Source organism: Lathamus discolor, chromosome 6, assembly GCF_037157495.1.
Source record: "Lathamus discolor isolate bLatDis1 chromosome 6, bLatDis1.hap1, whole genome shotgun sequence".
Taxonomy (NCBI): Eukaryota; Metazoa; Chordata; class Aves; order Psittaciformes; family Psittacidae; genus Lathamus; species Lathamus discolor.
In genome coordinates, this window is record NC_088889.1 from 53,751,030 (window position 1) to 53,765,046 (window position 14,017).

At 36.4% G+C, this 14,017-nt stretch overlaps 1 protein-coding gene across 6 annotated transcripts in view; it reads left to right on the forward strand.

Moving 5' to 3' along the window:
• KCNQ1 (potassium voltage-gated channel subfamily Q member 1) overlaps positions 1 to 14,017 on the forward strand; it is a 358,327-nt gene that overhangs the window by 89,760 nt on the left and 254,550 nt on the right. For 5 of the 6 annotated variants that reach the window (XM_065682779.1, XM_065682780.1, XM_065682783.1 and 2 more), the window contains exons 7-11: positions 4,944 to 5,054; positions 7,550 to 7,645; positions 9,866 to 9,988; positions 11,101 to 11,242; positions 12,542 to 12,568. In XM_065682779.1, the coding sequence (XP_065538851.1) occupies positions 4,944 to 5,054; positions 7,550 to 7,645; positions 9,866 to 9,988; positions 11,101 to 11,242; positions 12,542 to 12,568 (499 nt within the window). The remainder of the gene's footprint in view (positions 1 to 4,943; positions 5,055 to 7,549; positions 7,646 to 9,865; positions 9,989 to 11,100; positions 11,243 to 12,541; positions 12,569 to 14,017) is intronic. The other variant, XM_065682781.1, reaches the window with a different exon arrangement.

A 14,017-nucleotide genomic window follows, 5' to 3' on the forward strand; every position in this document is an offset into this window, starting at 1 on the left:
GCTGTCATATCCTTTTTATTTTCCTAAGTTTTTGGGAGGATGTGTTTGGGATTTTGGGGGGGAGAGTTTTTTATTTTATGAATTTTTTGAGTGTTAGTCAGAAGTTGTGAGGGTTATTATTTATTAATATTTTACATGCAATCTCTGCATCTCGCAAGTGCCTTCTCATCTCTGAGCTTCAGCTCCATGAGCAGTTCCAGCTACATTTTGTCCTCATTTAATGAAAATCTGTGGAATGGATGTAGAGATACCCTTTAAAATTCTTACTCACAAATCACAGATGTATAGATGTTCTTCCATCTTGTGTCCATGTGTATGTTTGCTACTGAGTTCAGATCTAAAATTGTCTGTTCACTCCAAGTAAAAATGATCATCATAAGGATGAGATGAAAACAATGATGAAATAACTGTCTTTCTGGGAGGTTTTAAGTCTTTTTACTGGACTATGTTTTCCTAATTTAGTTATCGTTTTATTTTGGCAGGGGTGCTTGGGGTGGGGAGGGAAGCTCAGATGAACCCCAACGCTGCCTATACCTTCACTAATAATGAACAATTCTCCTTATTTTAGTGCAAGTTCTGTACCTTGTTGTTCGTGATTACTACTGCCAGAATGATCCAGGGGATGAATAAGCTATTTTGAAAGAGCAAGTGAAAATGGCTTTTATTTGTAAGGCGAAACATACCGAGAGAGGGATTCAGCAGCCTTTGGAGTGAGCTATGTTGAAGGTGTGTGTACTGTAGGAGTGAGGCAACAGAAGAGGGGAGAGGGATAAATTGAGCCATGAAACGATGGAACAGATAAACAAGGCTGGAAACCCATCTTTCTGAAATGAAGACGGGAGCTTACAAGAATGTCTGGTACCATCAGAAGCATGAGGTTCTGGCAGAACATCCCAACAGGAACAGTAAGGGGAACGCCAGTTCATTTTCAGATGATTTAGCGTGGCCAGTAATTTGGTCCGAACTGATGGCTGAAAATGACACCTTGAGGGAGTATTAAACTAAGATTTGAGAATTATGGCTAAGTAGCATTAAAAGGATCTATAATTTATGAGACATGACATTGAAAACATACTCTGTTGGTTTTGCAATTGGATGTGTAGTTCCATTTCATTTTGTATCCTAAGTTATTAGAAGTGTTTCAGTGTCCTTCAGATGTAGTTGTGTCTTAGTTATGTACTCAGTTGCATTGAGAATGGTGGTTTGAGCCTGCAATGATATCTGTATGAAGTGACTGAATTTTTAAGTAGAAAAAGAATCCAAATATCCCCTTTAAATGTTTGTAATAGTAGTGACCAGGAAATCCTTTCTTCAGCTTTGGATTACGATTTTAATTTCAGTGTTTCAAAACATTTGTGTCCTGTATAATGCAGTTTCTTTAGCTGTTCATCTGAAGGATGTAACTTGAATCTTTTCAGAGTGCTGCAATGTACAGAGAGATGATTGGGAGCAGAAAGTGGAATTTCTGTCTTGTGAGTCAGTTCTTATTGCTAGCATGTTTATATGCACAAGGAAGAAAAATACTGTCATTTTGGAAATGAATACCAAAAGATCACACTAGGGGTTATTTGTGGTTTTTTTTTTTTTTTTTGTTTGTTTGTTTGGTTGGTTTTTTTTGTTTTTGCTTTATACAGATTGCTTACTTCACAGTAAAATAAAGTCGTGTCTAATCCGTTTGCACTTGTGCTACATGGATTTCATCAACTTGGAAAAAATTCACTTTGTATTCAGCTTGCATGAATGCAGCTACTGAGTAAGATGTCGAGCAGTAAGGCTTGTAATGTGTTCATTACATATAGGTGTACAGGAGAGTATTCCAACCATCTGGCAATTTTCTATACCTCAGTTACAAAGAAGTCAAGGAATAGGTTGATGTTGCTGATATTCTTATTATTACTTGATTTAATCAGGATGGGTGTTGTGAGTGGGTCAGAAAATTCTGAGTGTTATTTGATATGCAAAACAATACATAGTGCAATTGATGTTGACATTGCAGTGCTGCAAATTTAGAAACAAAGTAGCTAAGGTATTTTCTATAAGCTTGGCTTATATGCTTGGCTTTTTAAATCTTTTAGCTTGTGTTTGCTCCCCCAGTCCTGCCTTTTTAATGCCTCTGAGCCATGCATTCTTGTATTTTGTACATGTTTAACTATCTACATTTTTGCAAGGCACACAGCAAGGATTTTGTTAACAGAGCATTGTTACTCGCCTGATTAGATTGCTGTCTTGTTTTAGCCTTGAATCAAAGCCCCTCCCTATTCAGTGCTGACAAACATTACTGTTTTTAACTTGCTGTGTAGATTTTTGCTTCATATTTCCTCCTTCAGACTATTGATGCATATATAATAGGAACAAGATTAGTCTTCATACCAAAGCCTGTGGTGATGTGTATCAGATCAAAGTTCTGAAATAGTGAATGGATGAATATGATTTTGTTCCTAATTAAAACAATTAGTTTTACATGTGACTTTTCAATGAAAAATTAGTGTGTGAGCTCTTGTATAAATTTAATTTCATTATGCTAACATATTTACTATGCTAGAGTAGAACTTGAGTCAGTGTTTCCATTATAAGATCGTATTTTACAACTGTAAAATTAGTATTGTACTCTTTAGGGGGTTATAATCATCTGACTGTAAAAATTCCTTTAGGGCAGAAACTCGGCATGTAAGGTTTCAACAGCATACATCTTGGGGAAAAAAGAAAATGTAATTTTAGGATACAATGCATTTGTTGATTAGAGTTATGAGGGCAGAGAAAACTGTTAACTTAAGTGCACACTTTGATTTGGAACCCAAATTCTAAAATAATTTATTAAGAAAATTCTAAACAAACAGAACAGGGAACACTTTCCTTGTGTCACTGGCACTTCATATAGACCAATTGAGAAATGATGGGTAGGGGGGTGATGGGAAAGGGGAGACAAATACTTCTTAGTTGCATATGAATTTTTCTTTCGTTATAATTCAGTCAGCTAAAAAGCACCTATTTCTTTTCATGTTTCTACTTAATGTATGTATTTTGACATGATGTTAAGATTTTAACACAGAATAGTTGATAAAGTTTGTCAGTGACAAGCATTTGTAAAAATTTTCAAAAATTGAGGCATAAACCACTATCTTCTCTCGTAATATTTTTGGTAAGAAGATATCAGAGGCCATTACTTTTCCTATGGTTATATACTACATTTTTTTTAACAGGAAATTTTAATTTGAATGTAGGATTTTTTTTTTTTTTTTTTTTAGTTGATCCTCTTATGGAGGTAAGAGGTAATGTTATCCCTTCAGTTCCTTATCAGGCCCTGAATTAGGATGGTATTTCAACAACAGTTTCAGGAATACAGGCAAAATGGTACTTGGGTACTTACCTTGCTTTACTAATTCTTAAAATACTTTTGTAGGATATGAAACAGTTTTGAAAATAAGCCACGTCTTAAAAACTTGTGCTAAAAAATTAAATGCTAATACTTGAATATTTTGCATATCAGCTGCTTGCAATAAACTTTTCACATTACCACCTCAAGCAGCTAGTGAGTGCTTTGTCGTGTGTTTAACAGACATGTAATGATGTTGTTTAGAAGGTGGACAGTTTGAGTATGGATGGCTTACTTTATGTATTTCTGAGCTATAGCTCAAGTCAGAAATTACATCCACATGATTTCTGTTTGGTATCTCATGTTGTACTAGGATTGGACAGTTATTAAAGCAGTCAACAGTCACACTTTTACTGAAGCACTTGTCATAACCTTTTATATCCCCAAACTCAGGTTCTCTGTCCCTTCATCGCCTTAACATACATCTTGCCTCTATAACTCTGCCCCTCCCTTCTCTCCTCCCCTAGAGATGCTGTCCTGGGCATTGCCTGCATTTCTGCAGTTGCTGGGTTGTATGCATTACATCAGACAGGTGAACTAGGAGCAACTGCAGGACAAGGTGGGGATAGCCTGTGTCTGTTACCATCTGGGACTAACATCCTCTGTGTCCTGGGCAGCTGAAGACCATGCTTTCAGAAAAAAAAATGGACTGCCAGCAATTGAGGTGTGCTTCAACTGCTTGAGGACTTCATGTGGTTTCACATGCTCTGATCTGGTTAGACTGTTCAAAGTTACAGATAAAATCTCTCTAATTTCCAAATTCGGAAATAGCTTGTGTCATAGGTGAATTTAAATTGCTTGCAGATGCCAAATGTATCCTTCTACTTCAAACAAATCCATTCTTTCTTTGAGCTCATGCAAATAATGACTTATTAAGCCTTGTTATGCTACATCACTGTGGTGGTAATCTTTGTTTCAGTGTTTTGAAACCCAGACTCAACAGATGTTTCCTGCATGTGTGCATTAAATTATCTGTTCTTACTCTCTATGTATTACATGAATTAGTAATTCATTAGACTATGTTTTCTGGATCTTTACTGCATGGAAATTTTTCAGCTTCTCTTTCTATTTATACCAGTATTATTCTCTGAAGTACTTTGTGTCTGACCCCAGTCGGTGGTTAGAGTATTTATGTGCTTTTTCTGTGCAAAAGCCCTGGAATGCTCTCGGCAAATATCTCCTGCCCTTAAAGAAAATCAGTAATTCAGAACTGTTGGCGGTGTCCCCTAAAGAAAGTGTATGACACGGGCAGGCAACCCATATCCTAGTAACTTCATATGCTGTAAAGTTGGCTCAGCTGTGAAGACTTAAATTAATGGGTTCACTTTACAAGATTTTAAAAATGTATTTTATTGTAATTCAGTTTCCTGTACCTTTTTCCATCTATTGTAGGTGGGGTCATAAACCTGAAGGGGAGATTTACGTTCATTAATGTCACACAGCCTGTCATTAGAAGAGTTGGGAATGCAGTTAATGTTTCTTTAAAATAAATAAAAAAGGAAGAAAGAACAACAACCCAAATTTGCCATATTAGTACTTGCTGTAATGCTTTATGTATTTCTCTTTACAGGTGACTGTTACAACTATTGGCTATGGGGATAAAGTGCCTCAGACTTGGATCGGAAAGACCATTGCATCTTGTTTTTCAGTATTTGCAATTTCATTTTTTGCACTGCCTGCGGTAGGTTATCTTGTGCTTTTGCTGGCAATTTGATGTTGACTTATTAGTTGTCAGAGGAAATTTTGTTATTGTTATACAGTGTTTATTGTATGCATCACTAGATTTGGTATACACTTGAGAAAGAGATGTTTAATTCAGATTACTTTTTTCTGCCCATCCCAGAAGTGAAAGATGTGGAAATTATTTCTCATGCTAATTATTTCTGGACTCAGCAACTTAGTGGTGTTTTGGCTTTTTAAGGCATTCACTCATAGTTTATTCAACTGATTAGGTTCAGGGTGAACTGCAGAGTTCTCATCCACATCCTTCTTCTAGCAAAGCTGCTGGAAAGGTGTCACTGTCAGAGAGACAACAGTAAATAACCAGGGACACTGATGCAGCTCTCTGATGCAGAGTAGCATCTGTCCACTGCCAAAGTCCTATTTTCAAAAGTGACCTAGGGCTGAGATTTTAAAGGTGTTATAGCACTTTGCACTGAGAACAAGTTCCGAAGTAGTTTCTAACAAGAAATGAGGCATTTGAGTACCAAGGGTAAATTCAAAATCAGTGAAACCTGGACTGTGGTTTAAAAACTGAAATGTTCAGTGCCAAGGGTAGTTAAGGGTTTGGGACTGGGGTTTCTCTGTGGTGTTTTGTTGTGTTTTTGGTGTCTCCACCCCTGCCACTCCACCCTCCAATTTAGCAATACCCCTGAATTGTGCTGTTCATTTTTTTGCACAACCCGAACAGTGCTGTTAAAATGTTCATTTTCCAACAAGCATTTCAGTTCAGTGTCATGAACAATTGTGTTAGCAGAGGCTTGTGTAGTTGTGGCAGGGAAGTGGTGGGGTTAAATACAGGATGGATGAGAAGAATATTTTTATGCCAGTGTGGTCACAAAAATTCTTCGCAACATGAACTGGTAGCAATTTAAACTTTGTTGGCTTTTTAAAATTAGTCAGTTACTTTAGATGCACACAACATTTTGCGGAGGAGTATAATTAAGTGTTAATTTTTAGACTCTCCAACATAAGTTTGCCTTTAAAGCATATTCATTCCCCCTCCTCATTGTAATCTCTATCACATTTATTCCTTGTTTAGAAGAAATATCTGGTAAATGAAATGATCTGTAAGAAAAATGCTGAAAGATCCCATTTTGACCAAAGAGTTGTGGGTTTTTTTTGTGTTTGGCTTTGTTTGTTTGGTTGGTTTAGTTTGTTTTGTTTGATTTTTATTTTTTTCCCTTCAGACTTGGGTGCCAGTAAAGATGTTTCATAAATAAGGTGTAGCAGCCCCACCTTCACAGCGAAACTTTTATGTTTACCTATCAGATTTCCCTAGTCATTTATAGAAGTGAAACAACAACAAACACCCTTTTATCAGTGTGATATTATTACTGAATTAAATTGTTCTTGTGAGTAGGCCCAAAGGGAAATTTAGGGTTTGAAGCTCTAGCAGTTAATAGTTGATAGGGGGTAATTATTGCATGCTGCCTTGTTGCCCTTTTAAATACAAGGAGCGGGCTAAAGTAATTGTTGTGGCCAAACACAACTGGCATGGGTTCTTGATTTAGCAAAGATCCTTCATTTCCCAAACACGTGATCTTAGAGCAACATTAGCTCTTTGATCTTTACTAAATAAACATAATAGGAAGGGCCTTTCCTGTTCCTTTCAAAACACTTGACTAATACAGTTCTTAGAGGTTGAGCCAAGATCACTGCTCTGACACCTTGACTACCATATGTAAAGAATGAATTCTGCTTTTGTTGGGTAGGTGTAGTCATGTAAGCTGATTTATAGATCTTATTTTTATCTGTTTTATCAAACCTCTGTTAAATATGTCTATAGCTATGCAAATGACTACATAAATGACTCGCACTACTAGACTCAATTTTGGACTTAATATTTGTACTGTGTTTGGCGGGTGTTTTGGGTTGTACACTGTCCAGTGCCATTAGTCCATGTCCCTTGTCCTGACAGTGAATTAGATAGCTTGTGTTGAACTCCCTGAAGTCCTGACCATTATTTTGTAATAGTTCTTTTCCTCTTCTTTGTCCTCTTCTCCCAGCATGGCTTAGCATGGAAATAGAAATTACCATACTACAGTTAAAGGTCTTTCTTGTGACCTGAACCGTGCCATGCCAAAGATTTATTTTTCATAAAAATGAAGTTAGGCACATCAGTTAATATTTCTCCTTATTCTTTCATTCCCCTGGACAAGCATTTATAAGGCTTTTAGAGGGTATGAAGTATCATTTCTGCTCACTCTTTAGTATTTGAGTCTGGTTGACTTAAGTAGGCTTCGGATCAGGGCATGACAGCATTCATAGTTTGTTTCAACAAGTAATACTAACTCAGTCTAAAAACTTAACAGCATTAAGTCATTTCCTCTAAATAATTATTTGGGTTTTATGATGCTGAATTTTATTAATGCGACATAATTTGGTAAGATTATGTGTGTTTTTCTCCCCTCCCCTTGAAACAGAATTAGATATGTGTTTTCCTTCTTCCCACAGGGAATTCTTGGTTCAGGCTTTGCCCTAAAGGTACAACAGAAACAAAGACAGAAGCATTTCAACCGTCAAATTCCAGCTGCTGCCTCTCTCATACAGGTACTGACTTCTTGCATTTTGATTACTATAATATATTTCCATTTATAGTTGTTTGGGTTTTTTTTTCCGAAACTGTTGGCAGTATTTTCATGCCTGATTCCCGCTAGAAATTGAACACGAGTTACAGATGCAAGTCTTTTAAATGGTTTTGGAAATCCCACCTTTAATGTGAACTATAGAGCAGAAAAATTCACTCCCAAATCAGTGCAAACTGTTTAAAATCAAAACTGAAGCCTATCTCGTAGTTCTTGAACAATTTACCTGGAGAAAATGTTATGGAAATACTATGCTTGCCGTAGTGAAAAACAGAGGAGGCTTCACATGAATTTGTACTTTTAAAAAATACATAATTCCTTATGAAAAGTCAGATAATCTTCATTTTCCATGGGACAAATAAATTCTTAAAAATCTCAAATTTAGGAGAATTAAGTCAGAATGTTAAACGGGAAGATCTTGTATGAACTTTTCACCTCCAGGGTACGTGGCTGAGAACAACTGGAGTTCAGCAAAATCAGTCTTTTCTTGTAGGATACAGGCAGAAAAATTTTGATCCCCTCTGTTAAAAATACAGTTGCATCAGAAAGGTCAATGAGATTTTATCCTTTACTTCAGTGGAGCCAGCATTTCACCCTGGGGAAGTATTAATATTGTTTCATTCTAAGTTTTCTCAGCTTTTCTTCCCTTATTCACTGTCTGCCTGTAGCTTTAGAAGCACAGGGATCAAATTTAAAAGAAATCTAGATGTGCATCTAAGCCGCATCATTTTTGCGTTCTCTTATTTCTCTAGCTTCATGAGTGAATGTGGATTTCTAGGTCAGGCTCTTTATGGAAACAGTAGCTAACTGTAAAGTTTATGCTTGAAACTAAACAGTCCCAGAGTTAATGTGAAAAAGGTTTAAATTTAGGGCTCTGGTTATAGGCAGAAATTAGCCAAGAATTTTCAAGACACAGTGTGTTTCGTTTGGATTGCATGGTCAGAAAAAAGGTACGGGTTTGCAAAGAATAAATTTTTAGTGTTCCCACTGATTCTTTTGAGAAATGAACCCCAAAATATGGGAAGCCAGAGACTTCATGTCCAGATTGTTGTACTTGGCTCCGTCAGAAATGTTGAGAAGGAGTGGAGGATAGGCAATGAGTTGCTGACTACCTGTTCTCAATAATGGTAATTAGTCTCAGACTTCTAAAGGCCCAATTTAATAAGTGCTCTGCAAATAACTTACAAAAAGATTATTTTTAAGCCAAAAGGTTTATGAAGTAAGTACAAAACAGCAGCTGAAATGAGTGATATATTTTTTATTTTTTATTTTTTTTCTGTATTCCTTCTGTTTTTCTTCTGGAAGACAGTTGTTTCTTTAGTATATTACTAACCATGATGGGAATTACATGGTGACTATCTGATCCTTTACTTTCCAACTGCTTCTGTTTTTGTCTGTCATTCTGCCTTGCTCTGGTTTTTTTCATCTTGTGTTTTCTGGACTTTGCCACTTTAAATTTGTGTATGTTTATATGTCCTTTTTTCATGTAGTGTGTAAGTGATTATTAACCAACTATGATATATTTATGCATTTAAGAGAGAATGCAGTCATGTTTTGTCCCTGATTGAGCTTGTTTCCCAGTGCTGTTTTTCCTCCTTTTTGTCTTAGAACATAGTACTTTAATCATTGGTGGTTGATGGAAGCAACAGTTGGTTTGGGGTTTTAGCTCCTGGTTAACCATTGCTGATCTTCCCTCATGCTCTCAATCTTATATATAGCCTTTATGAATATAGCCCTACTGACCATGTCACAACGGCTTTTTTTTTCTGATAGTGTTCTGTGAGTCAGAGAAGAATTATTTTTGTTTTCTGAGTAGAAGCCTGAAATACAGGCTGCAGTAGGCAAAATGCTCAAAGTGAGAGAGGGAAACTTGGGCTGTGCAAGAAATTCAACCCCCATCTTTTGAGTGCAGTCTGGAATTCTCTCTTGTTACTTGTTGCTAATGTGAACAAAAGTTGCACTTAGAAAGACTGACCTTCCTTCTGGCTTGCCCAGTTCCAACTATGTGATTTCTGTTTACTAAATAAAGATTTTAAACCATGCTGAGTTCATGTTTCCAGTGGGGAAATTCAAGAATACTATTAAATAAAAATTACTAACATGCTACTTGGAAGTTACTTTGTAGTACAGAGAGCTACAAATCTGATTGCATTCATTGTTTTGTTGCTTAAAACTTTTGTTCTAGACTGCATGGCGATGCTACGCAGCAGAAAACCCAGACTCTTCTACATGGAAAATATATATTAGAAAACCTGCCAGAAATTATCATTTGCTGTCACCCAGTCCAAAACCGAAGAAATCAGTGATGGTACCAGTAACTAACATTTCCTATTATAGTAATTTAAAACTTCTTAATTAGCTTGAATTTATTTACTCTCTAGAGGCTATGTTGTGTTTGTGTTACAGATTATTACTTGATTTCAAAGATTTATTTTCATTTCAGTTTTGAGATTTTCAGTATACAAACATTTTAAACTATAACTTAATTTCCTTCAGTTCTCAAGGTTGACTTTTTAATGGATCTGTGGGTTTGGAGAAGAGCAATAATAACCTAACTCAAGCACATCAATCAGTAACTTATTGTTGCTACTGTTTGCAAAACAGTAACTCTTAATTGGTTAAAAGAACAAAAAAAAACCCAACCAGCCAACCAAACAAAAAAACCCCAAAACAAACCCCAAAACCACCACCAACAAAAAAAACCCCAAACCAAACCAACAACGAAAAAATCAAAAAAATCTCAACCCCAAAACCGCAGAACAACAAAAAAAAAACCCCAGCTGCTGCTTCTCTTGAGTATTGATTTTGTGGTTTTCTAAGCTTCTATGGTAAAGACATCTTGTGCCTATGTAAGATAATATTTTCGTATGAACCGATTCCATAATTCAAGGTCTATTTTTTATTTTTGTTTAAAGAACAGCAACAAAATGCATTTGTCAGAATCTTTAGATTATGTAATACTTCATCCTCGCTGTTGTAAGAGTATTGCAAAGTAGTCTCAGGTTTGAAGGAGTGGATGGTGTGCGAAAATCTTCCCTAGAATCCCAGGCTCATATAAGCTCAGTAGCAATATATCTCTTTGCTTTTTGTTGAAGGTATAATTTATTACACCCATAAAATGGTAAAGATATACTAGAATAATTTGATTTAGATAAACAGTCACAGAGCTAGCAGATTGTTTTTCTGCAGGCAAGGGATTTGCTAGCGATAATGTGCAAAACTCTAATGATTAGCCAGTTTTGGTAGGATGGGGTCAATCTTGCTGAGAAATGTGTGGTATACCATCATGAAAATGCAATTCATCAGGCACTCTTTTGTCTGGTTACAGTTCACTGGGGACTGCATTATTATTGAAGACATTGCTGAAGAGACATCTAAATTTGTCTTGGCTTGGGTAATCTAGTTTATGTGTGTTTTTAGGTTAAAAGGAAGAAATTTAAATTAGACAAAGACAATGGGCCTTCTTCTCCAGATAGGACATTAACTGTTCCACACATAACTTATGACCACGTGACGGAGGACAGGAAACCCGATTTCAGTTTTGAACCATATGAAAATTCTGGTAAGAATGTCCGTTATAAAATGTCAGTATCTGTAATGCCTTCTATTAGTGATTTACACAGAGATCCTCTTTAATTTCTGGAGGAGAAAGAATGAGGACAGAATTCACTCATCATTCTAAAGCACGAGCACTTTTATTTTGGACTTTGGTTGCTATCTTGTCTGGATAAGATTCAACCATTCCTTTAATGAGCATACTCCACTGCAGACAAACTAAAATTGTCATTTTTACTTGCCAGAAGAGCTACTGTCTCTAAGGCTGGTGCATACATTCACCAATTCTGCAGTTGTCTGAAACAACAGGGATTAGCTGACAGCTTTTCCACATGAAATTTACTGAGATGTGTTACTATTGTGCTTGTACCTCAACCAAAAGGGATTGACATGTCTTGGCTGCACTGAACAGTCTGCTACATGAAACCATCATGTGCTCCTGCCATCTGGTCAGTGGAGTAGGCTGTGAATCAAATTTTGAAGTTAGAAATACTTAGGATAAATGTGGATCCACCTATATTAACTGACGCTGTACAAAAGGGTATAGTATTAGGGAAAGGAAGAAAGAACTTTGATAGTCACCTTTCAATTAATGGCTTAGTTATAGTTAATTTAGCTGTAATGAACTTCCAAAATAACTCTGAATTTACAATGTGGCTTTTTTACAAATGTACTTTTATTAGAAGTTCTACTATGTATTGCTCAAATTTTGGCAGCAAGAATGAGCTTTAATTTTTAGGGTGTGTTTTACTGATTATTGATACCTTAAGTACTTATGCTTTTTCTCCTCAAAATTTTGGCTGACCTGATTAAGCTTAATGTCTTTTAAAATAAGATAGCAATGTGGGCTAGCACCAGGCATCTTTTAATTCAACCAGAGAGTATCATCTTTGATATTCTTTTTTCCATATGCTTCTGTCTTGTCATGTTTTGTAACACCCATGCTTCTCCACTCTTTCTTGGCCTCTGTTTAGGAATGATTGTTAATTGCATCTGTTGGTAGAAATTACATAGCAGTTAAAAGGTGGACAAGTACTAAGTTTGGTCTGTTTCTCAGACTTTCACTACAGATATCTTCCTTCAAAACAATCCAGTCAATGAATTGTACAACTGTTTAGATTTGTAGAGTTCCACCTTTTATCGCTAAGTTTCTAAGTTGATATGATTTGCAGGCAACCTACTATTGCCACTTAAAAAATCAGCTGGATAGCTTTCAATGAAAGGATTTTCTCTAATTTCTTCTGACACTTATCTTTTTTCTTTTTCATCTGTATTCTGCTCTCTCTAAATGTTTACAAGTATACAGGACAAACAGGAATGTTAAAATTGCTTGGTAAGTTGAGGAAAATAATTTTACGTGTGGCATGCCAGCTTATAACAATGTAATGTTTGCTATGCTTTTCATGTGTGTCTAGTGCCATATAGTTTCTAAGAAATCTTTTGCAGCCAAGGAGATCTAGACAGCCAAAAATGTACATTCTCACATTTGTTATCACAATTGCACCCACAGTTCCATTACAAAGAGAAAAGTGAACACTCATTTACATAAGTAGATGATCTGTTTCTTTCTTTTTTTAATTAAGAAAAGTTGCTTGTGTATATATTACCAATAGAAAAAGATAATCTACATATAAATAAATTATAATTCATCCAGTAGTTAAATTGTCTGAGCATATAGCTGAGAATAAATTTCTAAGCAAATAGATTGGGGTGGAAAAATTTCCGGATTTAACCTCCAATATTGAGCATTCTGGAGTACACACATCTGTTCCTATAAAAATGTGCTGTAGCTATTTGTGAACAGATGGGGACCCATAAATTAAATAATTTATTTTACTGTTTGTCTGGATTCTGGGATCATTTAAGCAGCCATGTAGTCCTGTGACGTTTCTAATGTGCTTGCTTAGGCACTTTCTTAACAATTGAGTGTTCCCCAAAGACTGTAGGATTAGAGCTAGGCCTGGGCAAAACCCCTCTGATTTAGTGAGGGTGCTGTGAGCCACCTGTAAGTTCTCTTACTTGTCATCCATTAAAGACAATGGAGGCTTCTTTTCAGCGATAGACTGCAAGGATGCTCAGGCTTGGATTAAATTGTCTGAAAATACAAGGTTCAGTTTTTGTCCTCAGAACCCATGTGGAACACAGGCGCAATCAAGGTGGTAAAATAGCAGAAAACAAACCGAATCTCCTTGACTACCCCATACCAAATCTTGATTTACCAATTTTCCAATTCCACTTTTCTCCTGTATTTCAAGTTGTGTGTCTCCATTGGGGATCAAGCTCAGAAGAGCAGCAAGAGCTGCTGAAATCACCTATTTTATATGAACAAGAAATTCTTTCATCTGAGGGAAATATCAGAGGAGCTTTGCCAGCCACCATAGGTTCAGTTTCAATTTCCTAGCCAGGCAGCATGAGCTCAGTGGACCTCAGAGGGTTACCTAACACTGTTCTCACAGTGACTTCAAGAAATATTGTCCCAGTGTGTGAATCCAAAGGCATTTAATAATGAAATAGTTATTAAAAGGATAATGCTATTCCAAAGAACTAAGCATAGCATGAACGTTATGTTTTGCTGAGTCTCTTTGTCATCATTGACTCCTCTTGCTTGCCTGAAACTTTTCCCACAAGAAATTCAGCTTGAGGCAGTCACTTGGCTTAGATGGTTCAAGCGAGCAGCTTCAAATGCTCTCTGGGATGCATCAGGCAGCTCAAAACATGGAGTGGCAGTACTGGTCTCACCACCTGGTAGTACCAAAATCTGACTGAAAGCTGGCTACACCAT